At 52.6% G+C, this 14,630-nt stretch overlaps 1 protein-coding gene across 2 annotated transcripts in view; it reads left to right on the forward strand.

Moving 5' to 3' along the window:
• The first annotated feature begins 13,085 nt into the window (after positions 1-13,085).
• Positions 13,086-14,630, forward strand: part of YY1 (YY1 transcription factor) — a 29,478-nt gene continuing 27,933 nt past the window's right edge. Inside the window, exon 1 of one of the 2 annotated variants that reach the window (XM_044774315.2) lies at positions 13,086-14,624. In XM_044774315.2, the coding sequence (XP_044630250.2) occupies positions 13,451-14,624 (1,174 nt within the window). In that variant the 5' untranslated portion in view covers positions 13,086-13,450. The remainder of the gene's footprint in view (positions 14,625-14,630) is intronic. The other variant, XM_044774314.2, reaches the window with a different exon arrangement.

Consider the following 14,630-nt stretch of genomic DNA (forward strand, 5'->3'; position numbering starts at 1 on the left):
TCGGACCCAGGAGGCGCTGCCTGTCTCTGAGGTCTTCCTTGCCAGAAAACAAAGTCCTGGGAAGCCTCGCAGGGAGGTGCTCAGTACAGGAACTGGGCTGAAGGTGACTTCCCCTCCAGGAGCCTGTCTTTCCAATTCCCAAAGCAAAATGGCCCTGGGCGTCAGGGAGGGACACAGAACCAAGGCACAGGCCCAGCCACTTCCTACTTTAAATTCAGCCGTAACCCCACAGCAAGCGTCCCGGAGTGGAGTGACGCTGTACTTCAGCCTTCCCAATCTGGGCACCTGATTGAAGGAACCCGGTTTCCGCCCAGAACCCGTTACCAGGAAGTCTGGGAAAGCGTTTTTACCCTCCTGATCCCTGCAGTCCCGGAAGCAGCGCAGGAAAGAAGGCGCCCGGCCCATCCTCCCTCCCAGCCCCCAGTGGGGAGGGCTGGGGGAGGGCTGGGGGAGGGCGAGGGGAGGCGAGGAAAACCTCAGGGCCCTGCCACCACTCGTCCACACGGATGGGGCCTGGGGGGCGGGGGAGAGGGAAGTCAACTCCCAGGTTTTGGTTGTGCAGGGCTGGGCAGTGGGGGAGGGGAAACCAACAAGGCTGGAGGGTGGGTGAGCCGGCCAGAGTCCAGTTTTGCAGATGCAGAACTCAGAGGCTCTGGGACTCCTCCAGGCCCGTTATTTCACAGGGTGACGGGGAGCTTCTCTGTAGATCACTGAGCCGTGGGGAGAAGAATCAGTTAAAGGACACTGGCTGAAAGAATAACTTGGGCTGGAATTTTTCTAGGGAGAAAAGTGCTCCAAACCATAACACATCTACTGGCTCTATTAATAACACACACAGCCATAGCCGATAAATAGAACAGGTGTGAAACGAATACATCCACTCTGTTACAAAGGGAGGAGCTGACAAGCAGGGGAGGGAAGGCAGCCGTATGGGGGATAGGAAAGGAACAGGGCAAACCCGGGGAGGGAAGCACAGGAAGAAGTCGGGGGGAAGAGAGGCAAAAAGGACACCAAAGAGGAAGAAAGTAGCCGGGTGCAGAGACAGCGAGACAGCGGCCACACAGCTGCAGCCAGAAAGACAGTGAGATGTGAGGGCCGAGGGCCCAGGGCCGACTTGCTGGTTCTCCCATAAATAAGAACTGTTTAGTTCACCGTAAATCTGAAGGACATCCCGCGCTTCTGGAAGCCGTCTCCTTCCTCTGCCCTGAGTCGCTGACGTCACCATGACCGGTGGGGCGGCCTTGGGGACAGCACTACTCACTCGGCTTCCCAGTGACCCAGATGTGGGCGCGGGCTCCTTCCAGCTCTAGGGCTCTTTCACGTACTCGCTCAGAGTTCCAGAGATAAGTGTGTCTTTAATTCTTTATTCTCTCCCTTGCCTCGCCGCCTAAGGCAACCATTACTAACCAGTAATGAGTTAATTCCTTTCTTCTTGCTCACATGAGGATATATAAAAACACACAAGATGACAGAGAGAGAAGGAAGGGGAGAGGATGCAGAGGAAGGGGGTGTCTCAGCAGACACACACAGCACAATTCGAAGGCCCAAAGCTGTGTGCAACATAAATACCAGGCGGGTCTGGTCGGAGGACTGCCGTTCTCGAGAGAGGGAGAGCTGACACCGGGCTGGAATTCGAGGAGGTGGCATGTGAGGCGGAAGTGGAAGGATCCAGCGTCCAGAGGTGGAGCCTGAGGAAGAAGACCTTGCAGATGGAAGGGAAGGCAGGTGGCACAAGGCACATCCAGGTCACGGGAGAAAACCTGGTGTGACTGCAAGAGAAACATCTTGCGGAGGAACAGGGCTGATGGAAGGCCTCCGAGTAGAGGCGAGGGCCAAAGAGCTGACTCAGGACGGCCCCGAGGACCAGAGCTCGGCGACGATGGCGACCAAGCAGGACGAGAGCAGAGAGGGTGCCTTCAGTTCAACCCGGGAAAGCTACCCAAATGTCCACTGAGAGATGAATGGATAAGCAATATGCGATATATACACACAATGGAATATTACTCAGCCTTCAAAAGGAAGGAAACTCTGACACACATCACAACATAGATGAACCCTGAGGACATTTTAAGTGAAATAACTAGTTACAAAGGACAAATACTGCATGATTCACTCCTATGAGTGAGGTGCCTGGAACAGTCAAATTCAGGGACAAAGTGCACGGTGGATGTGGGCTGTGGGGAGGGGGATGGGGGGGCTACTGTTCAACAGCAAGAGTTTCAGTTTCGCAAGATGAAAAGAATTCTGGAGTCAGACAGTGGTGACGGTTGTACGACCATATGAATGTACCTAATACCAATGAACTGCACACGTAAAAACGGCTAAGATGGTAAATTTTATGTTCTATGTATTTCACCACAATAAAAAAAATCAAAGCAAACAAAGAACTAAAAACACAACTACACACCAATATAAAGTAAAAAAAGAAACCAGTTGCCGCAAATCCTACTTCCCAGAAGCAAACTATGTTGTTTTGACATATTTACTTTCTAATTTTTTCTATACTTTTCCCCCAAAAAAGTTGGGATTATACTATATACACAAATGTTCCACATTTTTGGTTATTAATCATAGCATTTTTGCATATGAAAAATTTTTTCATATGAAAATTTTTACATTAAAAATCTATGTTTTATAATATTCCATATGGACAGGCCACAAAATTACCAAGAGAAAAACACTTGGCGCACACAGAGGAGTAACTCCCCCTTTGATGTCCCATCCTCTCCATCCCACTCCCCACCCCTTCTTGTTCCCAGAGGGAACTGCTTACAGTGTGACCAGCGGCGGCAGGTCAAGAACGGGCCCCTGCAGGCTACTGACCCCCCAGTACCAGGGCTTACACAGGCAGCCCCGGAGAGGCGGCGGGTTCCAGTCTCCACAGTGCCTGACTAATGACTCTGCAAATCTCTTAGCCTCTTCCTCAGAGTCATGAGATGGCTGCAACAGCCCTAGCCATCACGCCAGTTTTCGGGCAGGAAGAAGAGGGGCTGTCTGCTCTTGACGCTTGATCTTTTTCTTAGGGAAGGGAAACCTCTCTAATAACACACACTTGCCTTTACATTTTCTTGGCCAGAATTGGATCATATTCTCCCCCACTCCTTCTCAGATCAATAGCTGGCTAGAGGAAATAAGACTGCCCTGGTTGCTTAGCCGACTGATCCACCCCCCTCACCAGCTAAGGTAGCCCCCCTAACCCCCGCAAGGGATCAGAAGATTTCTACCTGCTAACTGGACGAGAAAAACTCAGGGCTCTGTAAGGAGGGAGCACTGCATGTTAGAAGAGTAGTTGTTGGCTGGGCAACCAAGTGAAAGCACAGGTACCCCGTATATTGCGCAAAATAAATGCATATACATACATCGGTGTGACACACAGGAATGTACTCAACCACTCCTCCGGGCTGTTTCTGGAAGGTATTTATGATATATAAGCTCAGCATATGTAAGAGCTGTGTGAGAGTGAGCTGCTGTTATCGAGCTGGCAGGATAACGTGCTGGATGACAGCCAAGACACTGCCCGGCCTGGAGAGGTCTGTGTGACAGCTCTATCTAATCAGGTTTACATATTACACTTCATGTGCACTATGTGAGTTACTACACCTGGATCCTACGAAAACAACAGGATGAGAAAAGGCGATTGAAAAGCTACACACACGTGAAAGCAAGCTGTGGCTGGTGTGCAACTCCACACACGGAAAGAGATGGGTCCTAATGAGTCTTGACATCGTGCACTCACTGCTGGACGCGCTGCTGCTTCAGGGTGAAGCCGAAGTGGACTGGTTCTAGTCTCTGATCGACTAAGCTTTGCGTCTAGAATTCAACAGTCTGGGGGGAAAAAAGGGAGGGGGGACGAGCGGAGTCCAAGGGAAATTACTACTGAATGGCGGGAAGAGCTCCGTGAGCAGATCTATAAACAGCTCTATCTGCTGTAGCACAAACAGCACTGTCACCTGCTAACCTCTGGATTAACACACCCATCAATAAGGCACTCATGTGGACAGGAAATGGTCTTTTTATATGGACTCCCTCTTTGTTGTGGTAGTTGTTCTAACAGGATTTTACTTGTAAGACCATTGGCTTTGAGAAGGCTGGATGAAAGACTGCTGGCTTCATCTGAGGTCAAAATAAGATTATCTTTACAGGGCACGGTCTACTTACAGGATTTCATTTTTAAATATGCTTTTGAGGAATAATTAGAAACATATATCACTTTCATGTAGTTTGGAGCAAGCAATGTTCTTTATTTTCTTCATATTATAAACTAATTTTAAGACTGATGATTCTTGAAAAGAATTTTCTACAATTATGTCTAATTTCCAGACATTTGTTTATTTGCTTGCAAAAGCGGAAATTCGTATCACTCAGAAAAATCTTGAGGACGAGAGAGCTACAACCCAGAGTTCCCATGGAGGGATCACTCAGGGCTCGGACGACATTGTCCGGCCCAGGGAAGGAGCACTTCCTGTCCTCCCCAACCCCCGCCACAGTCAACGTGACCTAAGTGTTTATCAAAACACTCCGTATCTTCCAGGCCCCAAGCTCTCAGAAGCAGGGAGAGCTACAGAAAAGTAGAAGAGACATCCTTGCCTTCCAGAAGCTTCCAATCCAGGAACTATCTATCAGCAATTACAACAAAACCAGCTAACTGTGTAGCAAGGACTGTTACCTGCTGTGGAGCCCAGGGAGCGGATCATTTCTACCTGGAGGCTCTCAGGTGCGCCCGGAGGCAGGATCTGAAGAGCGGGAGGAAGGCTTGGAAAAGGAAGGGGTGGACTCACCAACCAGGAAACGTCTGTGAGGCTGCACCGGGTGGAGGGTCGGCATGCAGCAGGACGGATGGACAGAGAGAACAGTGATCGATGAGGCCGTTCGCTGAGCACCTGCTACATGCTAGAGCATCGGACATGTTATTCCAATCAAACTTTATGACATTGAACAGTAATATTCCTATTTTACAGATAAAGAAACTGGCCTAGAGAGGTTAAGAGACTCACCTATGATCACTTAGCTAAAAATGGCGCAACAAATATGCAAATCCAGGTGTGTCTGATTTCAAAGCTCTTATTTTTTCTGCTTTGCCTTGTCTCCTTAAAGCCCAGCTAAGGATTCTGGACTTTACATGCAGAGGAGTGGAGGAGGACACCGGCTGACAGCATCGCCAAACGTGTGTGCTCGGGGAGGGCCCGCTGTGCACCGGGTTGGCCTGGGTTCCCTCTGGGAACAGGAGGCAAACCAAGACACTGTCCCTGCCCTCAAAGAATGAATGAATGTGGGAAAGCAGAGCCATTAACAGCCACTTTCATCATAATGTAAGAACAATGCCGGCAGTTCAGAGGGACTATGGAAACACCCTTCCAAAGAAAGCCTCCCCGACTATCACCTGGGCTGTTTTAAAGTTGGAGGAGGTGGGAAAGGCCATGTCAGGAGGAGGAAAATGAACAGCGTGAGAACCAAGGTATGAACTGGCAGGGTGCGTAGGTCTGGGGGGAGGCGGGAGGACAGAAAGTGAGGCCAGAAGGTTGAGGAACGCCTTGCCGAGGAGCTGGTCCATCCCGAGGCCCCAGAGGCCCTCAAGTTTGAACAGGGGAGAGATGCTGGGAAAGTTCAGGAGCGCCCTGTGGAAGGGAGACAGGAGGCAGGTAGAGCAGCTGGTTGGCAGGGGTTTAGGTGAGAGAGAGCAGGGCCTGCCCGAGGACGGCAGAAGCAGGAACAGAGAAAAGCTGGTTGAGAAACACTCCTGAGGTAAACTCGTCAGGGCTTGGTGGCTGCCCACGGAGGATTACGGAGCGAGAGGACTCAAAGACCACTTCCAGATTCCGACCCGAGCAAGTGGCTGAGACGGGTGAGGGAGCGACTGCTGGAGTGGAAGAGGGCTGGGACAGAGGAGGGAAGGCGCCAGGGAGGAGCAGTGAGGCCGAGGGGCCCATGGACACTGAGTTGGGCTATCTGGAACAGAGGATGTGGACTTAGAGCTCTGGGGAGAATCCAGACTAGACACAGAAGTTAAGACTGGTCAGCATGCAAGGGGCTATTAACGCTACAAGAGCGATCAGATGACCCAGGAGAGCACAGAGAACAAGGAGAGAGACAAGAGGAGGAAAAGCCAGAAGTGAGATGATGACGAAAAAGGAGCGTGGTTCAGACAGCTGAGGTGGGAATCCCAGGGACAGGGAAGTAGAGGACGTCAAGTGCAAGAGAGGATGAGTACACAAGGTCAGAAAAGTCTTTACCTGTTTGGGCACAACAGCAGGTCGATGTCAGCATGTCTGCCAGACTGCTGGGAAACATGGTTCCTGGGGTGGAAGAGATGAAGGAAAGACCACAAAGACAGACATGATCTCAGGAGGCTTGCCTAAGAATGGAAAGAGAGAGAGCAACGGCTAGAGGGAGACAGGGTCAAGAGAGCCCTGTTTTTTTAAAGACCAGCAGAGACTAATCAAAGGAAAAGAGCCACGTCCACAAGAGAAGACAAACGATGGCGCAGGGACCCAGAGGCATGAGGGAGTGTGAGCACAGGTGGAAGACACAGGCTAGCCAGGAGCAGGGCTGCATGGCCCGAGAACGGCAGGCGCTTGTTGGTTAATTTGTAGGGGAGATGGGTACAGAGGGACAGCTGGCGTTTGAGGAAATGAGTTCTGACCCCTCCAATTCTTGAAGTAGGAGGCACTGGAGTTGGGCTACTGGAGGGGGATGGGGAGATGGACACAAGCAGTTTTCTTAAGGACTTTGAGGAAAGCAATTTAGAGAATTTGTGAGCAAACGGGCAGAGCGGGGTTGAGTTAGGATGAGCAAAAAGAATTGTCAGGTGACTTTAAACACTCAGCTGATGCTGGAGACCATGAATAAGCCATGGCAAAAATCGACATACATGAGTGGTGCTTCCTCCAGGAGAGCCCAGGATTTCAGAAGTACAGAGAAAAAAGAGGGGTGATCCAAGGGTGAAGTTTTATCAGACGTAAGCAGTAGGGGAAGCTGAGGATGCTGGTGATCAACCATGGATTTCTAGTCTGGGAAAGAAAGGCGGAGTAAAGAACTGAAGATCTGAGGCTGAAATAAAGGGACAACGGGAGAGAAGGCATGACAGTCAGAGAGGATAGGACATTGGGGATTTAAGACTTCAGATGTAGTGCTGCTCTTAGGAATGATAAGGACCAGAATACGGCAGCTAGAAAGAGGTGGAACTGGAGTTTTGAAGGCCACAATCTAAGGAGGCTGCAGTGATAAGTCGACTAAGGGTCCATACGGCTTAGGTCCAAGAGGAAGATTGTAGATTAGGCGCCAGGCCTCCAGTGAACACAGGAGAGGGCAAGGAGATGGCAGAGAGTGGCACCATGTCAGGGTCAGCACTGCCTTTGGCATGATCTGGTCAGAAAGTCACTAGGAAGTGGTTCAGGCGATCCATGATTGCATGCTCACCGCAGTGACCGTGCCATTTAAGAAAACAGTGCAAGGACAGTACCAGTCCATTCCTCAGGTAGTAAGGGACAGCTGAGAATACAATAAAGTCCTTCCTCCCCACCCCCATCCTTTAAATCCCAAGCTTAAAATTGTACATGACCTAAGGAAGGAAAGAGCTGCTCCCTCTTGAGTGCCAAGGAGTCTGGTGGCAACTCTGAACGGGACGTGCTTCACCGGAGCGTGGAGGAGAGGAGAGAATGGCGGTCTTCCTCTTTCGTGCCTCCACCTGTGCGCTGTTTCTCAGTGGCAGCTGCTGACCCTGTGCTAACGCCCTCGCCAAGTCTTCTTGGGCTCACCCTCCCCAGCCAAAGCACCTCTGCGTCACCAGGGAAAAGTGACCGTCAGACACCAGCAGTGGGACCACAGATACGGACACCCTTCCAAAACTCCAATGGTGAGAAACTGAGTTCCGGCCGACACAGAAAACATGAAAGCAAGTTGTTTATTCTACTTTTAATAGATAGTGATCCACCCAGCTCAGAGAGATCAAAACCTTATCAGTAGTACGGCAAATCTCTTAAAAAAAAAAAAAGTCTGGTTAGCAAAAGAATTCCCATCCACTCTAAGAAACGAAGTGAGCGCTAGGTCCTGCCTACAAGCAGGAGCCCCAAAGCTAGCAGTGCCTGCACGCAAAGCACACGCAGAGAAGCTGAGCCAGAGTGGCACAGGCTAGCTGACCCAGAAAGAAGGGTAAGAGGGAAAGCGACCCAGCCTGGAGGGCAGAGCCATCTCGCCCTCGTTGGGCCCTTCACTTACCATCACGCTGACGACTGGCACTCTTAGGCCTGTTTCACGGCTGAGGAAGTAAAGAATTTAGAGGTTACAAGCCTTTGCTGATGTCACACGGATAAAAATGGCACAACCAGGACCCGAACCCAAGTTTTGATGACTCCAGCCTGCTCTTCCTGCTGTCCAGTTTTGCTTAAGTACCTCTGCAGCAGACGTGCCTTCCAAGGCCTGGGCTCCAAAACCATCTTCACTGTTAATCCCCAAGTTCAAGCAGGAACTCTGAACAAGGAATGGCTCATAAAACATGAAAAAAGAGCCAGCGCTGGTGGCCCAGTAGTTAAGTTCGCTGTACTCCGCTTCAGTGGCCCAGGTTCAGTTCCCGGGCATGTACCTACACTGCTCACCTGTCAGTGGCCATGCTGTGGTGGCAGTGGCTCACACACAAAGAGAGGAAGACTGGTAGCAGCTGTTAGCTCAGGGCAAATCTTCCTCAGCAAAAAACAAAAAAGAAAAAAAAGGTACATGATGCTAGTAACCAAGTACTGAGAAAACCCCAGCTATCCTCAGTAGTAGTTTGTGGATTAATTTGTTAATTTAATGAATTTCTAAGGCTAAAAATAGCCTTTTTGTACTGAGTGCTTTGGGCTTGTCCCAAATATTTACAAGTTTATCACCTGATTTATTTCCCCTACTCCCTTTTCACACAGAGGTTAACATTAAGGAAAAAAACAAAAAAAGGCTGGTCTGTAGCCAAGTGCTGGATTGCGTACTCTGTGGTCTGGTCGCCTCTCAAGCCACCGCTGAAATGTCCCTTCCTCAGGAAGGCCTCTACTGGACTAGGCAGGGCTAGGTCCCCTTGTCCCCGAATGTTCCACTTCTTCCTCAGACTTGCCACGACTGGAACTGAGACCAGTATCTGTGAGCTATCTATGTGTTCACGGCCTATCTCCCCTCTGGATTGCAGGCCCCGTGAACACAGGCACGTCATGGTGTCCGTGGCTGTATGCTCCAGGCTCTGCAGAGCAGGCCTTCCAGATCGGGAGGGAACAGCTGGGCTCACCTAATCCCCTAGGTCATTCCTCTCCCACAAGCAGAATATCCCCATTAGACAGCCTGTGGTCCCACCCACTCGCAGGGGACCAGGAGCTCCCCAGTCCACGTAAGCGCTTCCCACTCTACCGCACTCACCCGCCGCGCACACAGAAGTAGGTGAGTAAGTCAACTTCCTGTACCTCTGCGCTGCAGTAAGTATGCTGTGAAACGAGTGTGGTCACGAAAGTTACCGGGCTGGAGAGAATTTCCTACTTATTCTGTGCAAGTGCGCGGGCTGCGTTCTTTCGGATGGGCAGGTGCTAGGAGGAACTGCAGTACAAAGAAGCTGATTCAGGTTCCCCTGTGGAGGGGCATTCTACTAGCAAGGTAGAGAAAAACGAGGCTAATTTATTACTAAAGACTTCAACTTTCCTTAGATTTCTGGGCAACAACCAGATTCATTTACTGTAATAAACCACTCAGCCTCAGAAGAAGAATTTGACTAAGACCTTATAAAAGTAAAGGACATAAAATGTGGCACAAATGATGTAAGCTTAAGAAACACACACAGTTAGGGGATTTCACCATTTAAGCTCCAAATGTAACAGATGCATCAGTGGGGGGAGGGGAAGTACCCCTTTAGAAGAACTATGGTTTAGATGGTTAAGAAAACATGTACACACCTATCGTTTGTCATTTAACTTGTATTGGTCCAGACTAAAGGTAAATAATTTAGATGCATAAACATGAATTTTCATGCTCACTTTTCTAAATATTTCATTGGAAACTCAGCATGGCTCCAAGTTGGAACAGGGACCTTACCCCCTGAGTTTGCAGAGGCTTTGCAGCCTCACAGAGGCAGGAGATGCCGGCTCTAGCAACAGCCCCAGCACTACCTTACAGTGTGACCTTGAGCGGCTCCTCTCTCAGCTGGTTCCCTTGACTGCAAAGCAAAGGGACTGCACTGTCCTGCCAGCTCTAACGTTCCCCATACTGTAGCTGACGCAGAGCACCAACGGCCTACTTGAAGTAACTTCACAAGAACTCCACATTAAACCAACCAAAAAGCAATTTCGGGAGGCAGCCAAATTAGTTTGTAGCAAGGGAAATTACTTAGCGTGAGTCCATTACTTGAATCATTCCCAATCTGTTAGAAATAGAAATACGGTAGAACTACATTTAAAGGTTAGCCTGCTTGTATTCAACATACAAGATGCTGCTTGAAAAAGGCAGACAGAGAGGTACCAGGCACCTTTTAACTCACCCTTTATTGTTCCATCCACTCCCACCCTCCAACCGTGTCGCTTCCTAAACCACATGCTCTTAGAACCAAGTTCACGCATTTAACAGAGGTTACAGGAAAGAAACCATTTGGAAATGAGGGGAGTGAGAAGACCTAAAAAGAGCTGTGACTAACAGTCCATATCTTTGTCCTGATCAGGTGGCCGAAGGACACACTCCTTTTTTTTTTTTGGGAGGAAGAGTAGCCCTGAGCTAACATTTGTGCCAATCTTCCTCTGTTTTGTATGTGGGACACCACCCAGCGTGGCTTAATGAGCAGTGTGTAGGTCCACACCCAGAATTGAACCTGTGAACCCCAGGCCACCGAAGCAGAGCATGGGAACTTAACCATTACGCCACCGGGCCAGCCCCAGGACACAGTCCTTGCAGGAAAGTTGTCAGCACATCTCCTCAGCCATTAGTGAGTTCTGACTTCTCAGATTCTAGAAAGCTCTGCACAACTCTTATAATTCTTCCAATATTCTACTTTTTCCTATAGTTGTTGACATTCATTTCTGCAGTAGACTGGAAGCTTTGTACAAAGTCGGAGCTTTTGAGACACTTGACACGATCAAGGACTATGACAGAATTCTGTCATTTCAACTTCATTTTGTTGATGAACCAAAAGCAGCCATTCCATGTACACACAAAGCATTGAGCTGTAGATGGACACAACCACGGCCTTTGCCCTCGAAGCTGGAAGAGCAAAAGCACCCAAGCACCGGTGTAAGAGAAATACCAGTTTAATGGACATTAACCATTTGTCTTGTTGCCAAGACAAAAGGCCTCTAGAAAGTTCAGAGGGATGGCTCATTGGCCCAATTCGTTCTGCCAAAACAGAACAGAATAAAAGCAGTGAAATTATCCCCACTTTTAGACTTCCGTGGCTCTGAAACTACAACTTAACCTGTCCTTCTAAATTGGTTTTCACCTTTAGCAGCAAGTGCGAGCAGGCTGGAGCCAATACAGCACGGTGTCTTCGCGTGTCTAGTCATAAGATGCTCCAGGGCTGAAGAGCGGAAGACAAGAATATCTCCCACCGCAGAAAACTCCAGGACTATCTAACAGGTCACATGCTCGGGGGCAAGTTTTAAAAGCTATTCCTGGAGCAGGTGCTAGGACAGCACTGAGGAGCATGTCAGTGCTTTCCCACACCCGTCACCCTTACCCTGGCTTTAAACCCTCTCCAGCTTTCTGCACTTGACGGTGAACCCCTGCGGATCCATGACTCAGAAGCTAGGCTGCCTAACTGAGTACTTCCCCCACTTGTCTTGCATCTATGGGGAAGTATCAACTACTTTGCAAAGACATTTTCCCATCATATTACTAGAGAGTGGGGAAAGTGAAACTAATCAAGCCACATAAAAATTCTCCCACAACTGGTTTTCATTTGTGAAATATTTATGCAGAATTTATAAGCTATAAAGCCAGAAATGACTTATTTCAACAGCTTTGACGTTGCCAAACTGTGTGGGTGCAGCACTCCAAGGGGGAATTACTCAAGTTTTTAAAACTCAGAGTCAAAGCAAAAATGATCTAATTTTTCACTCCTTACACTAATATTCTCAAAAACCAAGTCCAATGCCATTTAGAAATAAGTAGGGACTAAATCAGACTTATGTCACTTTTTAGTCAGAATGCATAAACTTTACTATGTTCTCAAAAACACCAGTTGGATCTAAGATTAAAGTATCACAGTTCAGAATAATCAGGCTTCAACTGCAAGAATACTAACCCAGGACAGGAGTAAACGCTGAGAACACATACGTTCCAGAAACTTACACGGGCATTAAATTGGCTAAACAAGTACAACGGACACACCTTCCCAGGTTTTCGGTTTTTCTTGATTTTCTTGAAAATCAGGAAATCTTTATTTCTATTGCTTTAAACCAACTGCCAGGTCGACCAAAGGGTGAACAACGGCAAAACCACTTGGCTGCACTATAGCTGGCTACTCAGGAAGGTTTAACTTGACGCTAATTCGTACCAAGAAAAATCTAGGCTCTCTTGCAGGTATAATGGAGAAGACGGCGGAAAAGCCGCAGAATTTTCAAGTAGGAGACAAACGCGAAGCCTGGTGGACACAAGGAGCAGCATCCACGAAAGGGAGACACGGGTGGAGATGGTGGTCAAGGGAGACAATGATTGGCGGGAGAAGGAAGAAAAGAAAGCTCAGAAGGCAATGTGGGATGAAAGGGCCGAGCTACACGACGAGCGGCCGGCACTGCACGTCTGAGACCTGCAGGGCAGCGGCACCCAACGGCTCCGTCGCAGGTTTCCGCGGGTCACAAAAAGATAACGGACATCCTCCCAACGGTGGACCGGGGGCTCCGCGCGCCGCTTCCGCCGGCCCCGCCCCCCGCGCGGCCCACCTGCGCTCGGCCCCGGGCCTGGCGCGGGGACCGGGTGCTCGCGGTGAGGTGCGGGGCCGCAGCCGCCATGTTTCTCCGCTGCCAGCCCGCCTTTGTTCGCCCGGCCCTCCTCACTCGCCCCGCCGCCAGCGCCCGCCCGCCACCAGGCGCCCAGAGCAAACGCCGCCCGACGCGAAGAAGGAGGCACAGGCGTTTCTCGTCAAAGCAGACTTTATTGGGCGCCCGGGCCGCCCCGTGCACGCCGCCCGCTCCCCCGCGCGGCCCCCGAGCCCCGACCCCGCGCGCGGCCAGCCCCGTCCTCGTCCGCAGGCGCCCTCCCCCGCGGCGCCGGGGCCCGCTCGGACCGCTCACCGGCTCCCGAGGCGGCGGCGGCTGCAGCGGTGACGCCCCGCTCCCGAGGGCGGCCCGGGGCGGCAGGGTCTGCTGCTGTTGCACCGCGGAGGGCGGGAGCCGTGCGACTCGCGGCGGCGGCGGCGCGCTGACGTCACGCGCCGCGGCCAGCCAGCGCGCGCGGGGGGCCGTCCCGTCGGCCCCAATCCGGGAGGAGCCCGGGCGAGTGGGCGGGGCCGCGGCGGCGAATGGGCCGATCGATTGGCGGAGGAGGAGGAGCGAGAGGGCGAGCGGGCGAGTGGGAGCGAGGCTGGGCGGGCCGAGGCGAGCGGAAGTCTCGCGAGGCCAAGCCCGAGCGGAGTGTGGCGGCGGCGGCGGCGGCGAGATCTGGGCTTGGGGTGAGGAGTTGGTATTTGTGTGGAAGGAGGCGGAGGCGCAGGAGGAAGGGGGAAGCGGAGCGCCGGCCCGGAGGGCGGGAGGAGGCGCGGCCCGAGCGGGCGGCCGAGGCGCGGCGAGGCGGGGCGCCGGGGCGAGCAGCGGCCGAGCGAGCGCGGGGCGCACCGAGGCGAGGAGGCGGGCAAGCCCGCCGCCGCCGCCGCCGCGCCCGCCCCTTCCCCCCGCCGCCCGCCCCCTCTCCCCCCGCCCGCCGCCTTCCTCCCTCTGCCTTCCTTCCCCACGGCCGGCCGCCTCCTCGCCCGCCCGCCCGCAGCCCCGGAGCCGAGGCCGCCGCGGCCGTGGCGGCGGAGCCCCCAGCCATGGCCTCGGGCGACACCCTCTACATCGCCACGGACGGCTCGGAGATGCCGGCCGAGATCGTGGAGCTGCACGAGATTGAGGTGGAGACCATCCCGGTGGAGACCATCGAGACCACGGTGGTGGGCGAGGAGGAGGAGGACGACGACGACGACGAGGACGGCGGCGGCGGCGACCACGGCGGCGGGGGCGGCCACGGGCACGCGGGCCACCACCACCACCACCACCACCACCACCCGCCCATGATCGCGCTGCAGCCGCTCGTCACCGACGACCCGACCCAGGTGCACCACCACCAGGAGGTGATCCTTGTGCAGACGCGCGAGGAGGTGGTGGGCGGCGACGACTCGGACGGGCTGCGCGCCGAGGACGGCTTCGAGGACCAGATCCTGATCCCGGTGCCCGCGCCGGCCGGCGGCGACGACGACTACATCGAGCAGACGCTGGTCACCGTGGCGGCGGCCGGCAAGAGCGGCGGCGGCGGCTCGTCGTCGTCGGGCGGCGGCCGCGTCAAGAAGGGCGGCGGCAAGAAGAGCGGCAAGAAGGGCTACCTCGGCGGCGGGGCCGGGGCGGCGGGCGGCGCGGACGCGGGCAACAAGAAGTGGGAGCAGAAGCAGGTGCAGATCAAGACCCTGGAGGGCGAGTTCTCGGTCACCATGTGGTCCTCAGGTGAGC

This window comes from Equus asinus, chromosome 7 (assembly GCF_041296235.1).
Source record: "Equus asinus isolate D_3611 breed Donkey chromosome 7, EquAss-T2T_v2, whole genome shotgun sequence".
Lineage (NCBI taxonomy): Eukaryota > Metazoa > Chordata > Mammalia > Perissodactyla > Equidae > Equus > Equus asinus.